This window comes from Heloderma suspectum, chromosome 13 (genome assembly GCF_057233095.1).
Source record: "Heloderma suspectum isolate Gila_16-S chromosome 13, 16-S_ref, whole genome shotgun sequence".
NCBI lineage: Eukaryota > Metazoa > Chordata > Lepidosauria > Squamata > Helodermatidae > Heloderma > Heloderma suspectum.
In genome coordinates this window covers 14,775,381-14,795,892 of record NC_139470.1, presented here as the reverse complement: position 1 = coordinate 14,795,892, position 20,512 = coordinate 14,775,381, and the positions used below count along the sequence as shown (strand labels likewise).

Sequence of the window (20,512 nt, the reverse complement as noted above, 5' to 3'; positions counted from 1 at the left end):
TCTAAGTGCTAGTCTTTAATCTTTAAAGCCTTCAACAGCTTGGCATAAGAGTTCCTTAAGAATTGCCTCCTCCTGGGAGGTTTGATTGCCCATCTTTGTTTTCATTACAGCACCAGCTTAAAGCTTTAAAACAAAAGTGCCTGTGTCAGGCAACGTGGCCCTCTAGATGTTGCTGGACTGCAAATCCCATCATTCCTCACCATGGCTGTGCTGGCTAGGATGATGGAGCTGGAGTCCAACATCTGGAGGACACAAGTTGCCCACCCCCTGGCCTAGGTCTTGTAGATTGATGACTTTTTTAATTTGATGCTGGAATGTCATTCAGGTGATTAAAGGTGTACAATATAGGCATGTTGTAGTAATGGGGTTGGGATTGTGCCCACAGGCCCTGCCTCCTGACCTCTATGCATACATCATGCAGTCTGCATATAAACCAACGTTTGTAGGTTCCGCTCATGTGATCTGTATCCTCCATTTTCACAGGGTACAGATCACGTGGACATAGTCTATACACTTTAGGCTGGGCTGGCCCTATCATTAGGCAGAGTAAGTTGGCCGCTTCAGGCAGCAGATGACAGGAGATGGCAGCAAGGTCTAGGAGGAGAGAACTTGTATGCCACATGACCTGCCCTGCACTCCCTAAGTTAGCCTGATGCCCTCAGGTACAGGGGAGGATGCTGTTCCATCACTGGTGTGGAAGAAAGATTTAACTGCCAGTCCAGTTGGCTTTTGTACATGAAATGGGAGTGGGTGCCATCTTGTTTTGGCCTCAGGCAGAAAAATGTCTTGGGCCAGCCCTGACTTTAGGACAGGGGAGCAGAACCTCTTTCAGGCCAAGGGTCAAATTCCAGTTTGGAGAAGTTCTCGGGGGCCACATTCCATTGGTGGACAGGGCCAAAGGCAAAAGGGATGGGCCACAACCCTCAAAATACCAGCATATTTTAGCTTAAAGCCCTTACTGCCAATAACTAAGACAGAAGAGAGGTTAAGAATGGTTTCCCCCTTTTAGAATGGGGGAAAAGGTGCACAAGAGAGGTTTCCCCCTTTTAGAATGGGGGAAAAGGTGCACAAGAGAGGTTTCCCCCTTTTAGAATGGGGGAAAAGGTGCACAAGAGAGGTTTCCCCCTTTTAGAATGGGGGAAAAGGTGCACAAGAGAGGTTTCCCCCTTTTAGAATGGGGGAAAAGGTGCACAAAAGCCAAGAAACCACCAAATATCAGTTGTTGGGGGGAAGTGGGTGCGGCCTTCTGAGGATTCCCAGAGGACCAGATTGGGACCTCCAGAGGGCTGAAATTGGCCGCTGGACCTGAAGTTCTGCACCCTTGCTTTAGGGTGCACATGCTAGGCTCTGGTGCAAACATGTGGCCACTAAGTTTTTGTTGTTTATTCATTCAGTCGCTTCCGACTCTTCGTGACTTCCTGGACCAGCCCATGCCAGAGCTTTCTGTCGGCTGTCGCCACCCCCAGCTCCCCCAAGGTCGAGTCCGTCACCTCCAGAATATCATCCATAGGACAGCATTAAAACCATATTTTAGCAAAATCATGGAGGATAAGGCTGGCAACTAGTCATGATGGCTACATGCTACTTCCAGGATCAGAGGCAGCATGCCTCTGCATTATACCAGTTGCTGGGGGATAACAGGAGGCCAGAGCTATTGCTTTCATGTCCTGCTTTGGGGCTTCCCAGAGGCATCTGGCTGGCCGCTGTGAGAAACAGGATGTTGGATTAGATACACCTTTGTTGTGATCCAGCAGCATGCTGGATACCTGGCTGGAGCATGCTGGGAGTTGTAGGCCTTTTTTCTGTCTAAACTTGCATAGGATTGTGCCTTAAGTCTATGAGTTCCACAGGGAACATTCTTCATGGCATAGATAGGATGCTGGCAGGAAAAGGACGTTTGTATAGGGCATGGGTGGGCAAGGGTAGAGGGTTTGGGGGGCGATTTCCCCCCCACCAGAATGCACTGCCGCCCGCATCTACCCAACCCCCACTGTTTTGAAGTGAAAATGTGGCTTTCTTGCCACCACTGTGCCACCGACATTGTGGTGTGGCGTGGCCACAAAAACGGCCAGAGGGCCATTTGCGGCCTGCAAGCTGCATATTATCCATAAGGGGAATGGAGGGCTCCACTGGCCAATTACATGAGGGAGAGATGGAGGAAAGCTGAAGGCTGGAGGACCTGCTGGGGTTCCAAGATGACCACGATTCTGAGGAAGGAGCGGTGCCTCGGGAAAGAGGTCTCAGCTTCCAGGAGATTCCTGGTTCAAGACTTCCAACGGATGGCAGTCTTGACTGTAACTGATGATTCAGAAAGCAGTGTCAGCCACAAGCCAGGTGCAGTCTGGAAGGGGAGAAATGGCTGGCTGGCACATTGGGTTGTTACTTTAATTCAAGGAAATTAAGATGGTCCCCCGCTTTTTCTGTTTCAGGTATACTATTCTTGTGGCGCGCAGCTCAACTCAGTGGAAAGAGGACTCATTTTATCACCTGGTTTCCCAAACAACTACTCATCAGGCATGCACTGTGTCTGGCAGTTCTTTATCCCTGCCAGAACATACCTAATGTTGGAAATTTTTGACTTCGATGTCTTTGAAAGCGTAAGTGAGAACTCCGACGCCTGGGGTGGTTTTCTTTCTCTTTCAGAAAGTACAAACAAGGAGTTCTTCCCCAGTGAGGAAAATACGAACCGTTCCACCATCTTTCCCACCAAGAGTTCTGTTCTCCAAGAGTCTCGCTTGAAGGATTTTTATAATCCTTCCAATGGATTTCCAGAAGCTGCTTCTCAAAAACATGAGTCCAAACAATTTCAGCAAATAGAAGAACCCAAAGAGTTAGCCATTGCTCCCCCAAGTGAGCTACCATTCATGGGAACCACCAACTTCACCTTGCCAAGACAAATAACTGGTGGAGTAAAGGAGGAGAATAAAGACCCAAAGAATAAAATACTGTTTGCTCACCTCACTGCTAGGGAGAGAAGTAAGGCTTCTGAAGGCCATAAACAACTTTTAGGAGATGCGGCTGTTGGTGAGAATGTGGCCATTTCGAAAACGGTATTGCCAACGGAGAGCTCCTCGACCGCACAGCCCTCAGCTGATGTTTGCCCCCATGATGTCTTGTACGTCTCTGACCTCATTGCCTTTTCTTCTCGCTTCTGCGGTACCAATTCACCGTTGAACAGGAACTTGACTTTTGGATCTTCTCTAAAGATGGTCGAAGTCATCGTGGAGCTGATCACCACCACAGATTGCGGGCGAGGCTTTGCAATGCTGTTTGAGTACAAAAATGACACAGAACTGATGGCCGTGAATGACTCAAAGGAGGGGAAAGAAAATATTATGATGCTTGTGATCATAACAGGGATCCTCTTCTTTGCGCTTTTTCTTTTGTCCTCACTCTGTATAGCTTGCAGGTACGTGTTGCCATTCTTGACTCATTTTTTAACCATTAACTATCATTTTACCATTAACTATCAAGAATATTGCTAGGGCTGTGTTGGATTGATCAATTCAATGAATAGATTTTAAACATTTTGATTGACTTAAAAAGTTGCCCCAGGTTAATTGGGCAGCAGATATTTGTTTTAAAATTACTTTTAATACAAGTAGTTATAAAAAATTGCAAATGGCAAGCATTATCTTTAGAGGTGGCATTGCCTCCTCTGTGAAAGTGAAGGGGGGTAGACTTTTCTGCGATTAGGCCTGCTGCAACACGTGTCATTTGAAAACATTTTCTCTGTAGAACTATTTTTCTTGTATGCAGATCTGTATACAGATTTAACTGATTAAGGGAGCAATCCTATGGCTGCTAGTCAGTGGCTAGACGGCCATAGAATATGTGGGTTTCCAGGAACCGACCTCGAGCCCGCGCTCCAAGGTCGCTTCCTGGAGAACTGACCTTCCCCCTGTTCCGCACTGCCTTGCAGGCAGCGTGGAACTGCCCCACACTCAGAAGAGGAGCGCTGAGCGGCCAAAACAGGGCGTTCTGGGGCGGGGAAGGCGGAAATGCTGATACGACACATCCTATGTGTCGTACTGGCAGCCTCCTCCCCTGCTCCACCTTCCCGTGGCTAGACAGCCAAAACTGCCTGTCTAGCTGCAAATGCAGGGCAGGAGAAGCACAGAAGGGATGATGTAAGGACTGAGAGAAAAGTGCAGTGGTGGCATAAATAATAAGTCAGTTACCTGCTCTGGATGGGGTTACGCTCCCCCTGAAAGGGCAGGCATATAGTTTGGGGGTCCCTCATTGATCCAGCACTGTCACAGGAGGCACAGGTGTATTCCATGGCCAGGAGTGCCTTTGACCAGCTTGGTGGGTAAGATAGTCACGGCCATTGCTTGGACAGGGATAGCTTGACTACTGTGGTCCATAAACTGGTAGCCTTCAAATTGGATTCCTGCAATGCACTTTATGTGACCCTTAAGGCTGCTCCAGAAGCTATAGTTGGTGCAGAATGCCACAGCCAGGTTAGTAACAGGAGTGGCTTATTGCCAGTATATTACACCTATGTTGAGGGAACTACATTGGCTACCTATATGCTGCCAAACTAGGTTTAAGGTTCTGGTACTAGTTTACAAAGCCCTAAATAACTTCAGATGAGGACACTTAAGAGATTGCCTAATCCGCTACCAGCCTACTTGGTTGCTGCACTCATGAGATACTCTCCTGGCGGTACACAAGTTTTCAAAGGTTCGGTCTGTGGCTCAAAATAGGGCCTTTATTATCATAGCGCCCATTCTCCAGAACTCCCTACCACCAGAAATTAGGCAGACGCCAACCCTTCTGGGTTTTCAACACCTACTGAAAACATATCTTTTTCAAACAAACATTCTCAGGAAGCTAATCTTGACCTCTGTATGAAGACTTCTTTTTATACATCACTTAGAAATTTCTTTAATATAAGCGATGCATAAACATTGTTAAATAAAGAAGGGATATCATTCCCTCTGTTTCTGATGTTCAGGTGGTGAGTGCTGTTGCTAATGTGGCCAAAATGCACCACCTATGCATAAGAGGGAGGATTCAGCAGGTTTGGGGGAACTCCAAGATTTTCAGAAGTACAAAAAGATTTAGGGGGGGGGAACATAAGGTTGTGGGGAGAACCAAAAACAACCCAATGAGGACTGAGCATGCTGAGTGGTCATGGGATGCTGACTAAACGTTGTAGGACAAAAGGAACACCAATGGGGAGGCGGGGAATGGAATAGAGTGACTGAAAACTTGCACAGGGAGCCATGCACGCTGCAGAATTTTGTTGCAGGCCCCACTTGTTACATATCATTAATAGTCTCTGTGATTAGCGATTGACTCTCCAGAACCACAGCATTCAGTCTCAGTGCTTCTTAGTGCAATGTCTTGAATTACCTGACCCGGAAGATGGTGATCTTAAGTTGCTCCGTTGCTGAGGAAAAACCTCCATGAGAGAAGCTAATCATCTTGGAATCGTCTCTTTTCTGAAATTGTCCTGCTTTCTCCTCCACCGTTCTTTGTCCTTGGGAGACCAGAGCAAGTCAGAACTTGGCTACCCTTTCCTTCTCTCATCTCCTCTAGTCTTCTTCTCCGTGTTGTTGTTTTTAATCTGTTGCTGCCTGGCTAAAAGTAGCACCTCCCCGCCCCATAGGCTGTCTGAACGGCACTGGCCAGTTCTGGCACCTAGTGCTGTTCTAATGAATGGGTATATATGTGTGTGTGTTTTGGGATGGAGTGGGGAGTTCATCAGCAAAAGTCTGCCAGAGACTCATTCCCTTCAGCCACAGAGAGCTCTCTGGGGAAACTCCAAGATTTTGCCACACTGTTGCCTTTGTTTACTAGTTGGAGAAGGGATGAAAGCTTCAGTTGTTGGTTGGCCAATAATTCTAATTACTTTTGGCCATGAGGCCAGGCCTGAGTTAGCAAAGAAGTTGTTTTTACCCCCCTTCTTTCCCAAGCCCCCACAAACAAGGGGCTTGTCCACCTTATTTAATTTGAATCGTGCCCTGCACAGCCTGCGGGGTTTTGGTGCTGGTTGTTTTTGCTCTGTGGCTGCGAAGTATGAAGAGGCTTCGACGGAAACCCTGAAAACATAAATCGTCTGACCTGCCAAGGAGCTGTTCCCGACACTGACCTCGGTGTTTACAGCCATCTCACCAGAAGAGAAAAACCTTGTTATTTCTTGCTCACCCGCTCACAGAAAGCACCGAAGATGACTACCATCCTTGCTCCGTTTTCCACTTAGTACGAAGAAGGAACACAGTCAGGCTGTGTTCCTTCAAGTGCAAGTCTCAAGCAGGCCTCACTATATAGGGTTGTGAACCTAAACTGACTGGCTAAGAAGAACTGGCCCCAGGACTGCTAGGTACCTGGACTTAATAGTCCTATGGGTGGGTGGCTCCTTCAGATGGCATTGTTTTTTTTTCAGTTGTGAAGCACATCACTAACATTTCTCTTCCCTACCACCATCGCTATGCCATGCTTTACAGCTTTTTCTACATTCCTGATGTGTTAGAATGTTTGTCAACCCTAAAAAGAAAAATATTTAGAGCATGTACAGTTTTGCATTTTAAGCTCACTGAATTCATAGCCAATGGGATCATATCATGCCAGTACTTTTCCATCTGCACTGCCTGGCAGTCCACTTCCAAGCCCGATTCAAAGTGCTGGTGTTAACATTCAAAGCCCTAAACAGCTTGGGGCTAGGTTACCTGAAGGACTGTCTCTTCCCATATACACCTGCCCAGACCCTAAGATCACCTTCGGTGGTCCTTCTCCAGGAACCCCCTCCAAAAGAGGTGAGGTGGGTGGCTACTAAGAGGAGGGCCTTTTCTGCTGTGGCACCCGGTTGTGCAATAAGCTTCCCAAAGAGGCTTGCCTGACACCTACATTGTGCTCTTTTCAGAACCAGATGAATACCTTTTTATTTTCCCAGGTATTTTAGTTCTTCAGTTTCTATTCTGAATCCAGTGCTGTATTTTAAATCTTGGCACTGCTGCTAGCTTCTGTTTGCTTATTTTTATTTTTTACAATGTAGTTTTAAACGTTTATATTGTATTTTATTGTCTTGCATTTTATGGTTTTATTTGTTGTGAACTTCCCAGAGAGCTTTGGCTATTGGGTGGTATAGAAATGTAATAAATAAATAAGTAAGTAAGTAAGTAAATACTTCAGGAATAACATGAAGTTTGCATCAGCTACCCTGATGCTTCCCCCTCCAGCTTTCTGGGTGGTCATTTGGGGGCCCCCAGACTTTGCTCCCAAGTTCCAGCCCTAACTGCACCCCTGAGAGCCAATGACTCTCTTTACCTTTGGTGACAGAGACCTTGTTCTCATTGCACATCCATAACCAGAAAGGGGTTGCAGGGGGATGAAAGGCCCTTAGGAGGGTGTGGAATCACTGAAGAAGAGCCAGTACATAAAGACCTTGTTCAAATGTAACGAGAAATAAAGATTTCCAGTTCTGTGAATAAGCCACGGCAAGCCTTGGGTTCACATGATTCCCCATCCCTCTCCTCTCCTCCTCTCTCACATCCTGGAGGAGGAGACTGGAAGCTTCTCCTTCTCATTGCAAACAAACTGCAGTTCCCTGTGAAATCTGGACTCTGGGAACTGTGGTGAGTTAAAACTGTCTAGTTTGTGAGAACAAAGTAGGATCAAACCATGGTTTCAGATCCTGGTTTGTTCATTAGAGTTAGCAGGTGAGGGAGAAAGCTATCCTAGAGCTCCTATCCTAGAGTATCATATTTTTTCTATGTGAATGGGATGGGGTTTTTGTTTGTCTGCTTTCTGTTTTTATTTATTTATTTATTTATTTATTTATTTATTACATTTATATCCCGCCTTTTTTCCTCCAAGGAACTCAAAGAGTTTTGAGTTTTGAGAGGAGCAACTTTCAAACATGATATCCCCCACTTCATCTGCATTCTGCAATGGTACAATCCAGGAAGAGCTGCATCACATTATTTTGCTACACGTGTAGACTGGCTCCTATAAACAAAAGAGGTCAGCTAGAACTTTTGGTCATTCTTGTTGCTCTTTTCGCTTTTCCTAGTTTGAATTCACCATCTTTGAACATGGCGAGCCAGAACTGGGCATGATGCAATGAGGCATTAGAGGTGCCTCTACAATGCCATTCCTGCTTTTCCGACCTTTCTGGAAGCACATTTCCTACAATCTCTAAAGAGTTGCATTTCTCAACTTTGAAGTGCATAAATGAATAATGGATGAATGCCGAGAGCCAGTGCGGTGTAGTGGCTAGAGCGTTGGACTGGGAGTCGGGAGATTCGGGTTCTAGTCCCCACTCGACCGTGGAAGCTCACTGGGAGACTCTGGGCCAGTCACAGACTCTCAGCCCAACTCACCTCACAGGGTAGTTGTTGTGAGGATAAAATGGAGGAGGAGATGGATTATGTATGCCGCCTTGGGTTCCTGAAGGAGGAAAAAAGGCGGGATATAAATATAATAAATAATGCTGAACTAATGGCTGGGGGGCCTATTAAAATGCACATAGATGCGAGATTTCCTCTTGCCTCTTTCTTTCTTTCTCAGGCAGAAATTATGTCCCAAAAGGAGTTCTTTGGATGCGCATGGTGACCAAGAGGTTAGTGGTGATAATTCATGATCTTGCTGATTTGAGCAGGTTCTTGGTTTTCCTCTCTTTTGATTCTTGTCTAACCTGAAGATGCTGACTGGGGAATGTTTTGAGTTGTAGAATGGGATCCAGAACGCCGCCGTTGATCTCAATGAGCTCCAGCTGGTGATGCCAAGTCAAGAGAATGAAAATAACAACCACTCCATTGGTGGAAATGGAGCAGGTAAGCAACAAAAAGGTTAGGAAGAACATTGCTGACCACTCTTCACAAATAGGGCCTGCAACAAAATGTTGCAGTGTGGTGTATTCCTGATCAGTGCCCTCCTCTGGGGTCCTTCATTCCATTCCCACTCCCAAACAGTTTTCTGTGCCCCCCCACCCCACACAATACTTAGCATTCTGTGGCAACCGCAAATGCTCATTGGACTGTTTTGGGGGTTCTGTTACTAAGGCTGCAATCCTATACACACTTAACTAGGAGTAAGTTTCACTGATCTTGGTGGGACGTACTTTTGAGCAGGTATGCATAGACTTGCACTGCTCAGAGCTTTTTTTCTCAAACAGTTTTGTACTTCTGCAAACCTTCAGGCTCTTCCAAGTAAGCGGATACATCCCATTTTGTGTGTAGATGGTGCCATTTTGGGGGGGTCTTGCACATTTAGCCAAGCACACCAATATCCCCCTCTTGTCAATGTCCTTGTCAATTTCATCCGCCACTTCCAGGCTTCCCTTGCTAGTGAACACCTTTTTTAAAAAAAGCTGCTTCATATTCTAAAGAATTAATAACACCTGGCCCTAAAGCTCCTTCTTGCCTGCAGCCATCAGCCACTTTCAGCTCTCCCACCCCCCGCTTGTGCTTGTTGCTTCCCTCCACTGGTCTCTGTTGCTAGCTGTCAGATGTACATGAGGGTTACAGAGAAGTAACCTGCTGCTGTTGGGCCTGCTGTAGCTGCTGCCGCCACCAACACCAGGCCTTCCCTACGGACTTCTGCCTGGCAGACTGCCAGTCCCTGCAGGATCCGGCCCCCAGGTACCGAGCCAGCTGTGCTGCTTCCACCTGCCCCTTCCTAGAGGGGCTACATAAGCTGGCTGGCTGAGGTGGCCTGGGAGAGCTAGGGCCTGCAGGAGAAGCTGCCACTACTGGGGAAGAGGCGTGCCTGCTGCCACTATTGCTACTGTGGACTCCTGCCTGGCATTATTTTTAAAGGGGATTTTTTAAATTGTTTTTTTTTAATTTCTGGGGGATTCTGTTGTGTTTTAGGGGTGGGTAGCCTGCCTGATAGGCGGGAGCGAGGGGGCATGTGTCCACCTGATGGAGGCAGTGGGGGGAGTGTTGGGGGCCAGAACATACCAAGGCTGGGTGGCAGGTGCTGGTGGAGTGCTAGGGGCAGGCCATGCCAGGAAAGGGGAACAAGGGAGAGATGTGTAGTATCTGTCCCTGTCCAGAGCCAAAGGATGGCTGGGGGAGGCATGACTCCATCTTCTGGCCTTTGTTTGCTGCTCTGCAATGCCAGGTCTGTTACCCAGAAAACCTCCCTCATCCATGACATGATCCTGGACGAGGGTGCAGACCTGGCATGTATTACGGAGACCTGGCTGGCTGAGACTGCTGCTCCAACTCTGGCGGCCACGTGTCCAGCTGGATTTTCGTATGCACAGCAGCTGAGGGCTGGGGATCGGGGATGGGGAGTGGCTGTTATCTACTGAGAGTCCTTGGTCTTCACCAGACCCCCTCTTCGGGTGACCAAGGTTGCTCAGTGCATGTACTGGAGGTTGGGCCCGAAGGGCAGTCTGGGGATTCTGCTCATGTACCGTCCACCCCGCTGCATGACTGACTCCCTGGCCGAGGTGCTTGAGGTGGTCTCTGATGTGCGGGTACAGTCCCCTAACTTATTGGTGTTGGGGGACTTCAACGTACATTCAGAGGCCATCCTCACAGGAGCACCTCGGGACTTCATGGAGACCATGGCTTCCTGGGAGCTGTACCATATTCCAACTGGGCCCACCCATGTAGCCGGTCATGCACTAGACCTTGTGTTTGTTTCTGGAGAAGCGGGGAGTGATCTGGAAGTCGGGGTATATCCACCACCCCCTTGTCATGGTCAGATCACTATCTGGTGACGTTGGACTTCTCGGTTCCACAACCCCTCCGCAGGGGTGGAGGACCCATTAAAATGGTCCGCCCCAGGCGTCTTATGGATCCGAATGGATTCCTGAATGCGCTTGGGGATTCTCTGGAGTACGCCTACGGCCACTCGGTTGAGACCCTGGTGGGTGGGTGGAATGCCGCAATCACTGGGGCATTAGATGGGGTGGCCCCAAAACCCTCTCCCCCTGAACAGGGCTCGGACTGCACCATGGTTCAATCCACAGTTACAAGCTCTGAAACAGGAGGTGAGACGGCTAGAGCGCCGGTGGCAGAAGTCTCATTCCAAAGACGATCAGACACAGGCTAGAGCTGTATCTTCAGCCTATCACGTGGCGGTGAAGGCAGCAAAAAAGGAATATTATGCTGCCTCTATCGCATCTGCAGAGTGCTGTCCCAGGAGGCTGTTCCAAGTGGTCTGGAGCCTGGTTGGTCCAGTGGCTCCGGAACCGCTGGAGCATTCTAAGGCCTCCTGTGAGGTCTTGGCAAGGCACTTTGCAGATAAAATTGATCGGATTAGGAGTGTTACTCCGTGCGCTGTGGATACAGTTAGTGAGCAAGAGGCGGCCTGTGGCAAACCGGTTTTGTGGGATCGGTTCCAGGTTCTTCCTTCTGATGAAGTGGGCAAGGTGCTTTCATCTGTAAGGCCGACCACCTCCTTACTTGATCCTTGCCCATCTTGGCTCATTATGGGCTGCAGAGAGAGACTGGGTGAGGGGATCAGGGTGGTGGTGAACGCCTCCCTTGAGGAAGGAGTGATGCCATCAGCCCTCAAGGAGGCAGTGATAAGACTGCTCTTAAAGAAGCCCTCCTTGGATCCCCAAGTCCTGAACAACTTTCGCTCAGTCTCGAATGTGCCATTTTTGGGCAAGATGATTGAGCGGGTGGTGGCGATGCAGTTGAAGGCACACTTGGAAGAAGCCGATTATCTAGATCCATTTCAATCGGGCTTCAGGTTTGGGCACGGGACAGAAACGGCCTAGGTTGCCTTGGTGGATGATATGAGGAGGGCTCTGGATAGGGGTGAATGCTCCTTCCTTGTTCTCCTTGACCTCTCAGCGGCTTTTGATACCGTTGACCATGGTATCCTCCTGGACTGCCTGGAGGGGTTGGGCATTGGAGACACTGTATTGCGGTGGTTCCGGTCCTTCCTCTCCAGCAGGTACCAGAGGATAGCACTGGGAGAGGAGGTTTTGGACCTGTGGCCACTCACTTGTGGGGTGCCACAGGGTTCCATCCTCTCCCCAATGCTATTTAACATCTATGTGAAGCCGCTGGGGGCTATCATCAGGAGGTTTGGGGTGCAGTGTCATCAGTATGCGGATGACACGCAACTCTACCTCTTGTTCAAATCTTCACCAAGGTTCGCCATAAAATCCCTGTCCAAATGTCTGGAGACAGTGAGTGGCTGAATGGGGAGGAATAAGCTGAAGCTGAACCCTGACAAGACCGAGGTACTTTTGGTGGGAGACAAGAGGAGGCTGGGGGATGTTGACCTGGTGTTGAATGGGGTACGGCTACCCTTGAAAGACCAGGTCAGTAGCCTGAGGGTCATTTTGGACTCCCAGGTGTCCATGGAGGCTCGGGTGTCAGCTGTGAGCCGGACAGCGCTGTACCAACTCCATCTGATACGGCGGCTGCGCCCCTTCCTTCCTGACCTTCTGCTCCCATCGGTAGTACATGCCCTGGTCTCCTCTCGTTTAGACTACTGTAATGCACTCTACGTGGGGTTACCCTTGAAGACGGTTCGGAAACTGCAGCTGGTACAGAACGCGGCGGCTCGCCTGATTAAAGGCAGCCGCCGGCGAGATCACATCACTCGAGTGCTGAAGGAGTTGCACTGGCTATCAGTTGTTTTCCGGGCCAAATTCAAGATGTTGGTTTTGACCTTTAAAACCCTACATGGTTCCGGCCCAGTCTATCTTAAGGAGCGCCTCCAGCAACACCAGACAGGCCGCTTAACAAGATCAGCCTCGGATGGCCTTCTCTCTGTCCCATCAGCCAGGACAGCTAGACTGGTGGGGACGAGGGAGAGGGCCTTTTCTGTGGTGGCCCCCACACTGTGGAACTCCCTCCCTAGGGAACTCCGCCATGCCCCCTCTTTAATGAGCTTCCGTCGTGCATTAAAAACGTGGTTGTTCAGGCAGGCATTTGGGGTGGGTTAGGGTATTTTAGAAAACGTTTTTATTGTAGGATTTTATTGTTTTAAACTGTTTTATTATATGCTTTGTACATTGCCTAGAGTGGCTGGGTGACCAGCCAGATGGGCGATTAATAAATATAATAATAATAATAATAATAATAATAATAATAATGATGATGATGTGATCAGGATCACTAAAGACAGGTAAATGTCATGGCAAAGCAGTAAAACTGAGGGGGAAATTGCACAAATTTCAAGGCAAAGCAGTAAAATGGAGGGGGAAATGATACAAATTTCCCAGCAGCGTACATCCACTACTGTGCACTTGTGCAGGTCCAGGGTGGGGGATTGCGAACACACCTGGGACAATCTCTGGTGTCCTTTCTTCAAAACTTCTTTGAAAAAAAAAGAATTAAAAATCCATCCTGAGGCAGAGGGCGCTGAGGAGGGATGAGGGAGAATGGCGGCAGAACTAGCAAGATCGCGAGGAGCGGCCGAGGTTTTCGCTGCTATTGTTGGCTGGCTCTCTAGCTGATCCCGACAACCCATGATAAAATCGCCCTGCTGGGTTTGGACATCACAAAAAGCCACCCTGAAAACAAGGCACCCTAAACAACCCTACTACAAGCCATGGGTTCTCAGGGTGGCTTGTTCGTGAAAAACAACCCATGACAGAAAAACTGCTCTGGGTTCAGACATCACGCTAAGCCACCCTGCCTCACCAATCAGAGAAGGATAGCAAAGGGGTAGTCATGATTTTGAGGATGTGGTGATATTTCTCTGATACGTATCAACCAACCAACCAACCAACACATCTTTGCATTTCCTTTAGTCACTTCCTGTGATGGCAGTATGGAGTGCTCTCTTCCCCAAACAGACCTGGATGTACCTTCTTCAATGTCGGCTGTGACCACTGAGTCTGGAAGCGATGAGGTGTTTATTATTTCAGCCAGCCCCGCAGCTGGCAGCTTGAGTTTTACCTCCTATAGAATACAGGTAGAGGAGCACTTCTGGTTTCTGGTGAAACATTTTTCTTTATTTTTTTAAAAAAAGGTCCCCATGCTGTATTTTGAAGTATTGCCCTTTGAGTGTCTTACGGGGGTTTTCAGATGTGCATATTCAGCAGTAGTCCTCAACTCTTTCAGACCCAGGAGCTGCCCTTCACTCCAGTCAGCACAGGTGTGAAACGGACAACCCAGATCAAATGCTAGACACAGCTTTCCTAATGTCTCTTCTCAAACGCAATGGGTTGGACCTGACTTAGCCATGCTTAGAGTAGACCCATCAAAATCAATGGAACTTCAGTCATGACACATATGCGCATAACCTGCTGTTGCAGTTATTGACTGAGTTCGCACAACACACTAACCCATACTCGGTGCTTGTGTATGGGTTGTTGAACCGTGGGTTAGTGTGTTGGCTGAACCCAGGACATTTTCTGCAAGATGGCTTGTTAACCATGCAGGGTGGCTTATTTTTCTCAAACAAGTCACCTTGGGAACCCATGGTTTGTTGCCAGCTTGTTCAGGGTGGCTAATAAGCCACACTACATGGTTAACAAGCCACCCTGCGGAAAATGGCCTGAGTTCAGACAACATGCTAACCCAGGGTAAAACAAATAACTCACAGTCAACCACTGAGTGTGGGTTAGTGTGTTGTGTGAACAGCCCCAGGGAGTGATTTGTCTGCCATGCCACTTGATGTGGCTTGTTTCTTTGGCCTATACTAGGAACGTTCTCCGAACATAAAAATGTGCTTACCTTCAGTTATGTAGTAGTAAATTTTGAAGTGCAGGAGCTCACTTTAAAGTTTCTTTAAAGTGATCTAGGTTGGATCTAGATTTAGTCATACTTAGAGTAAAACCATTGAAATCAATGGAACTGAACTCAGTCATGACTTACATAAATCCCATTAATTTCAATGGGCCTACTCTAACTATGTCTGGATCTGACCTAATGTGTATTCTTTATTTTATAGATTTATTTAATCTATTTCTTAGCCGCCTTTCAAGACCTTCTCAAGGGTGGCTTACAGCATAAAAAACAATATAACAAACATATGAATGCAATTATACTAAATTTAAACAATTTTAAATAAAACCAGTTAAAATAAAATGCCACTTCAAAATATCCACCAGCAGTACATAGCATAATACCCCATTTATGAGGATCAGCATAACTTCAAACCCATGCATAGTTAACTGAGAGTAAGCTCCATAGAATTCAATGGTGCTTACTTCTGACTGCTAGATTCAACTTGTAAAAGACACTGAGCTTTAAGGAAGGATCTTCAGCTAGCTGAAATGCAACCTTTAGCTTTGAATTAGAAATGCAAACAATCTTGTAAAGATGTGTTACCATTTGAACAGCTAGACTGAAGTAGGATCGCCATCAAAGAAAAGGGAAGAAATATCTAGCCTCTGCTTAATTATTCTCTGACTTCCTATGCTAATCTGTCACAAACCATAATAAAACTTAGAAGCCTCATTATTCCTTCATTCACTTGACAGAGCAAGGAAGGTCCATCAATTACCTGGCGCTCTGACAGATGACGCCATGAGCACCTGGTCTGAAACAGTCCCTGGAGTGTGTTTCCTGGTGTTCCCCCAATACTGCATCACTGGTTATGAAGTTCCATATACTGAGTCCTTTAAATTTTCCCAGGACTTGTAATGCGAGGTGCAATGGCCATTTTGAAATAAGGGTATCCTACCAATGTAGAGCAGGTTAATTCTTTTCCTTTTCTGGACTTTAGAAGAATATGCGACCCACTGATTTCATCTGTACAATGGCTCTGAACATTGGCAAACTAGCCATTAGTTGACTGGTCAGAGTCCAATGGACGACTATCTTGTTCAGTCATTCAGTCATGTCCGACTCTTCGTGACCCCATGGACCATAGCACGCCAGGCCTTCCTGTCCTGCGCTGTCTCCCGGAGCGTGCTCAAGTCCATATTCATGGCATCAGTGATGCTATCTAGCCATCTCATCCTCTGCCGTCCCCTTCTCCTTTTGCCTTCAGTCTTTCCCAGCATCAGGGTCTTTTCCAGTGACGTTTCTCTTCGCATTAGGTGGCCAAAATATTTGAGCTTCAGCTTCAGTATCTGTCCTTCCAATGAGCACTCAGGGTTGATTTCCTTTAGGATGGACTGATTTGACCTCCTTGCAGTCCAGGGGACTCGTAAGAGTCTTCTCCAGCACCACAGTTCGAACGCATCAATTCTTCGGCGCTCAGCCTTCCTTATAGTCCAGCTCTCACAGCCATACGTTACTACTGGGAAGAACATAGCTTTGATTATGTGGACCTTTGTCGGCAAGGTGATGTCTCTGCTTCTTACTATGCTGTCTAGGTGTGCCATAGCTTTCCTCCCAAGAGCAAGCGTCTTTTAATTTCATGGCTACAGTCACCGTCTGCGGTGATCTTGGAGCCCAAGAAAATAAAATCTGTCACTGCTTCCATTTCTTCCCCTTCCATATGCCAGGAAGTGATGGGGCCAGATGCCATGATCTTCATTTTTTTAATGTTGAGTTTCAAACCAGCTTTTGCACTCTCCTCTTTCACCCTCAACAAGAGACTCTTTAGATCTTCTTCGCTTTCTGCCATTAGGGTGGTATCATCTGCATATCTGAGGTTGTTGATAATCCTCCTGGCAATCTTAATTCTGACCTGTGATTAATCCAACCCAGCATTTCTCATGATATACTCTGCATATAAGTTAAATAAGTAGGGCGACAATATGCAGCCTTGTCGTACTCCTTTCCCAATTTTGAACCACTCGGTTGTTCCATGTCTGGTTCTTACCGTTGCTTCTTGACCCTCGTACAGGTTTCTCAGGAGACAGGTAAGGTGGTCTGGTACCCCCATCTCTTTCAGAATTTCCCACAGTTTGTTGTGATCCACACAATCAAAGGCTTTAGCGTAGTCAATGAAGCAGAAATAGACGTTTTTTCTGGAATTCTCTTGCTTTCTCCATGATCCAGCGAAAGTTGGCGATTTGATCTCTAGTTCCTCTGCCTCTTCGGAACCCAGCTTGTACTTCCGGTAGTTCTCGGTTCACATACTGCTGAAGCCTAGCTTGTAGGATTTTGAGCGTAACCTTGCTGGCATGTGAAATGAGCGCAATTGTATGGTAGTTTGAACACTCTTTGGCGTTGCCCTTCTTTGGAATTGGAATGTAAACTGACCTTTTCCAATCTTGTGGCCACTGTTGAGTGTTCCAAATTTGTTGGCATATTGAATGCAGCACTTTAACAGCATCATCTTTTAGGATCTTAAATAGCTCAGCTGGAATGCTGTCATCTCCGCTAGCTTTGTTGTGAGTAATGCTTCCTAAGGCCCACTTGACTTCACTCTGTAGGATGTCTGGCTCAAGTTCAGTGACCACACTCTCATGGCTATCGGGGACATTAAGATCTTTCCTGTATAGTTCTTCTGTGTATTCTTTCCACCTCTTCTTAATCTCATCTGCTTCTGTGAGGTCCCTGCCTTCTTTGTCCTTTATCATGCCCGTCTTTGCACAAAACATTCCCTTGAGATCTCCGATTTTCTTGACGAGATCTCTAGTCTTTCCCATTCTGTTGTTTTCGTCCATTTCTTTGCATTGTTCATTTAAGAAGGCCTTATTGTCTCTCCTTGCTATTCTCTGGAACTCTGTATTCACTTGGATATAACTTCCCCTTTCTCCCCTGCTTTTCACTTCCCTTCTTTCCTCAGCTACTTGTAAAGCCTCATCAGACAGCCACTTTGCTTTCTTGCATTTCTTTTTCTTTGGGATGGATTGAATTGCTGCCTCCTGAACAATGTTACGGACCTCCGTCCATAGTTCCTCAGGCACTCTGTCTATCAGGTCTAATCGCTGAAATCTATTCCTCACCTCCACTGTATATTCATAAGGGATATGATTTAAGTCATACCTGAATGGTTTAGTGGTTTTCCCTACATTCTTCAATTTAAGCTGAAATTTTGCAAGAAGCAGCTCATGATCTGAGCCACAGTCAGCTCCAGGTCTTGTTTTTACTGACTGTATAGAGCTTCTCTATCTCTGGCTGCAAAGGACATAATCAATCTGATTTCGATATTGACCATCTGGTGATGTCCATGTGTAGAGTCGCCTCTTGTGCTGTTGGAAAAGAGTGTTTGCTATGATCAGCGTGTTCTCTTGGCAAAACTCTATCAGCCTTTGTCCTGCTTCATTTTGTACACCAAGGCCATGCTCGCCTGTTATCCTGGTTATTTCTTGACTTCCTAATTTAGCATTCCAATCCCCTATGATGAAGAGGACATCTTTTTTTGGTGTTAGTTCTAGAAGGTGTTGGAGGTCTTCCTAGAACCGATCAACCTCAGCTTCTTCGGCCTCAGTGGTTGGGGCATTTACTTGAATTACTGTGATGTTGAATGGTTTGCCTTGGATTTGTACTGAGATCATTCTATTGTTTTTAAGATTGTACCCCAGGACTGCTTTTCCTACCCTTTGGTTGACTATGAGTGCTACTTCATTTCTTCTAAGGGATTCTTGCCCACAGTCACCTGAATTAAATTCGCCCATGCCTGTCCCTTTTAGTTCGCTGATTCCCAAGATGTCGATGTTCAATCTTGCCATCTCATGTTTAACCACGTCCAGCTTACCTTGATTCATTGATCTTACATTCCAGGTTCCTAAACAATATTGTTCTTTACAGCATCGGATTTTCTTTTCACCACTAGACACATCCACAGCTGAGTGTCCTTTCGGGTTTGGCCCAGCCGCTTCACTCTTTCTGGCGCTACTTGGAAATTCCCTCTGGTCTTCCCCAGTAGCATATTGGACACCTTCCGACTTGAGGGGCTCATCTTCCGGTGTCATATCTTTTAGCCTTGTGATACATTCCATGGGGTTTTCTTGGCAAGAATACTGGAGTGGGTTGCCATTTCCTTCTCCAGTGGACCACATTTTGTCAGAACTCCCTGCCATGACCTGTCCATCTTGGGTGGCCCTGCACAGCATAGCTTATGGCTTCACTGAGTTACGCAAGCCCGTTCGCCACAACAAGGCAGTGATCCATGAAGGGGGGACGACTGTCTACAGGGTTCCTATGGGCCAACTACCTAATGACATTGGACTAGAAAGCCAATTTTGTTCTTGGACAAGATGTTGCATCATCTTATGATTGACTGAATTGTGTTGTCCAAAGTCATGGCTGTTTTATTATCTGAAGTGGCTCTCCCTTTAGGAGCTTTTCTAGACGAGGCTGTTTAATCCACAATGTCTACTTCTGGTTTTGTTGCAGAATTAAGATCAGAGCTCTACATGGATTATTTTCATTTCCTGCCTTTCTGTACTTTCCACTGCATAACCTCTAGGTGGTGCTGTGATATGCCGAATTACACAACTACACAAGTGGGGACTAGCGCTTTGTTTCACTTTCACAAATAATACTGGATTTTCCCATCTCCAACCCCCCACCCCCAAAGTTGCTTTTAAAAACTGGAAGTGAAACTGGATGTTGACAACTTTGTCTAAAGCTCTTGTAAATAACCATGAGTGATGAATGACAAGCACACAACAAATGTCTTGTCTAGAAAAGCTCTAGCTTTTGGCATGGCATAATAATTGATGGAAAACAATGGACAATTAGCTGTTCCAAGTATCAGGAATGTCAGTCACACCCAGTCTGAAACCAATTTTATCCACGTCTAGGTTTTATATGAGCAAGGTTGGCAGAACAGTAGTTATTCAGATGGCGGTGAAATTATCTAGATTTTAGGGCACAGAACTGATCTTGTGTCTAAATTGTGTGCGCTTGTTTCCTTTGTCCCTATACATTTGTAAGTAAACAGATGATTAAAAGACACCATAAGGCTACAATGCCCTCTGAATAAAACTACCATTATAAAAGCTAACCCTCTTTACATGAAATGAGGGCGGGGGGATGAAAAATGGTATGTTCAACTAGATAGTAATTTCTTGTACCTTTCTTTATTGGTTTAACTTATGGGTGGGCAATTTGTGGCCCTCCAGATGTTTTGGCCTGCAACTTCCATCAGACCTAGCCAGCATACCCAATTGTGAGGGCTGATGAGAGTTGAGGACAAAACATCTGGAGGACCACAAGTTGTCCACCCCTGATGATTTGAAGGCAGGCTTCAGCTCTTATCACCTTTCTCCCCCACCCGAGAAGATTGCAACTGGCTTGCAATTTGTCTGGTTTACTGGGAGTGGAGGGGCAGGAAGTGCCTGCTATGGCTGCCCCAGGGGCAAGAAGATCCCAATAAACTGGTCTATTCCCACATCTTGCTTGGGTTGCCAAAGGTGCCCCATCCCACTACCTCCACCCCTCTCAGTAAATGCAGGTGAAGGTGAAAGCATGGACTGGTGCATATCATAGTTTTGAGGACTTACTTGTTACAGCAAAGGGAAGCACATTGTTTAATCCCATGCTTCCTTAAAGTCCCCTCCCAAATCTATTGTCCAAAAGACAGTATTAAATTAGGCAAAATCTTTATCATTTGGGAGAATATTGAAATAAATTATCTGATTCTCCCTGTCAGCAGAATTTGCTCACCAGACTAAATCAGGTCAGCCCTGAGCAAATAATTACGTTTTTTCCATTTAGTGGCTGTAGTCGTTCTTTTTTCCTTCTTTCTTTTCTGTCATTATTCAGGACATTACTCCAATGTTTACATA

At 46.6% G+C, this 20,512-nt stretch overlaps 2 protein-coding genes across 2 annotated transcripts in view; one reads left to right on the top strand and one right to left on the bottom strand.

Annotated features, from left to right (window-relative positions):
* Window positions 1–20,512, bottom strand: part of CHFR (checkpoint with forkhead and ring finger domains) — a 91,622-nt gene that overhangs the window by 19,267 nt on the left and 51,843 nt on the right. Inside the window, exon 19 of the transcript XR_014785778.1 lies at window positions 2,958–3,266. The gene's annotated coding sequence lies outside the window, so the exon portion shown is untranslated. The remainder of the gene's footprint in view (window positions 1–2,957; window positions 3,267–20,512) is intronic.
* Window positions 1–20,512, top strand: part of LOC146336070 (uncharacterized) — a 60,576-nt gene that overhangs the window by 33,264 nt on the left and 6,800 nt on the right. The window contains exons 2-5 of the mRNA XM_084820146.1: window positions 2,430–3,409; window positions 8,518–8,569; window positions 8,681–8,783; window positions 13,682–13,845. Coding sequence (XP_084676272.1) covers window positions 2,430–3,409; window positions 8,518–8,569; window positions 8,681–8,783; window positions 13,682–13,845 — 1,299 coding nt within the window. The remainder of the gene's footprint in view (window positions 1–2,429; window positions 3,410–8,517; window positions 8,570–8,680; window positions 8,784–13,681; window positions 13,846–20,512) is intronic.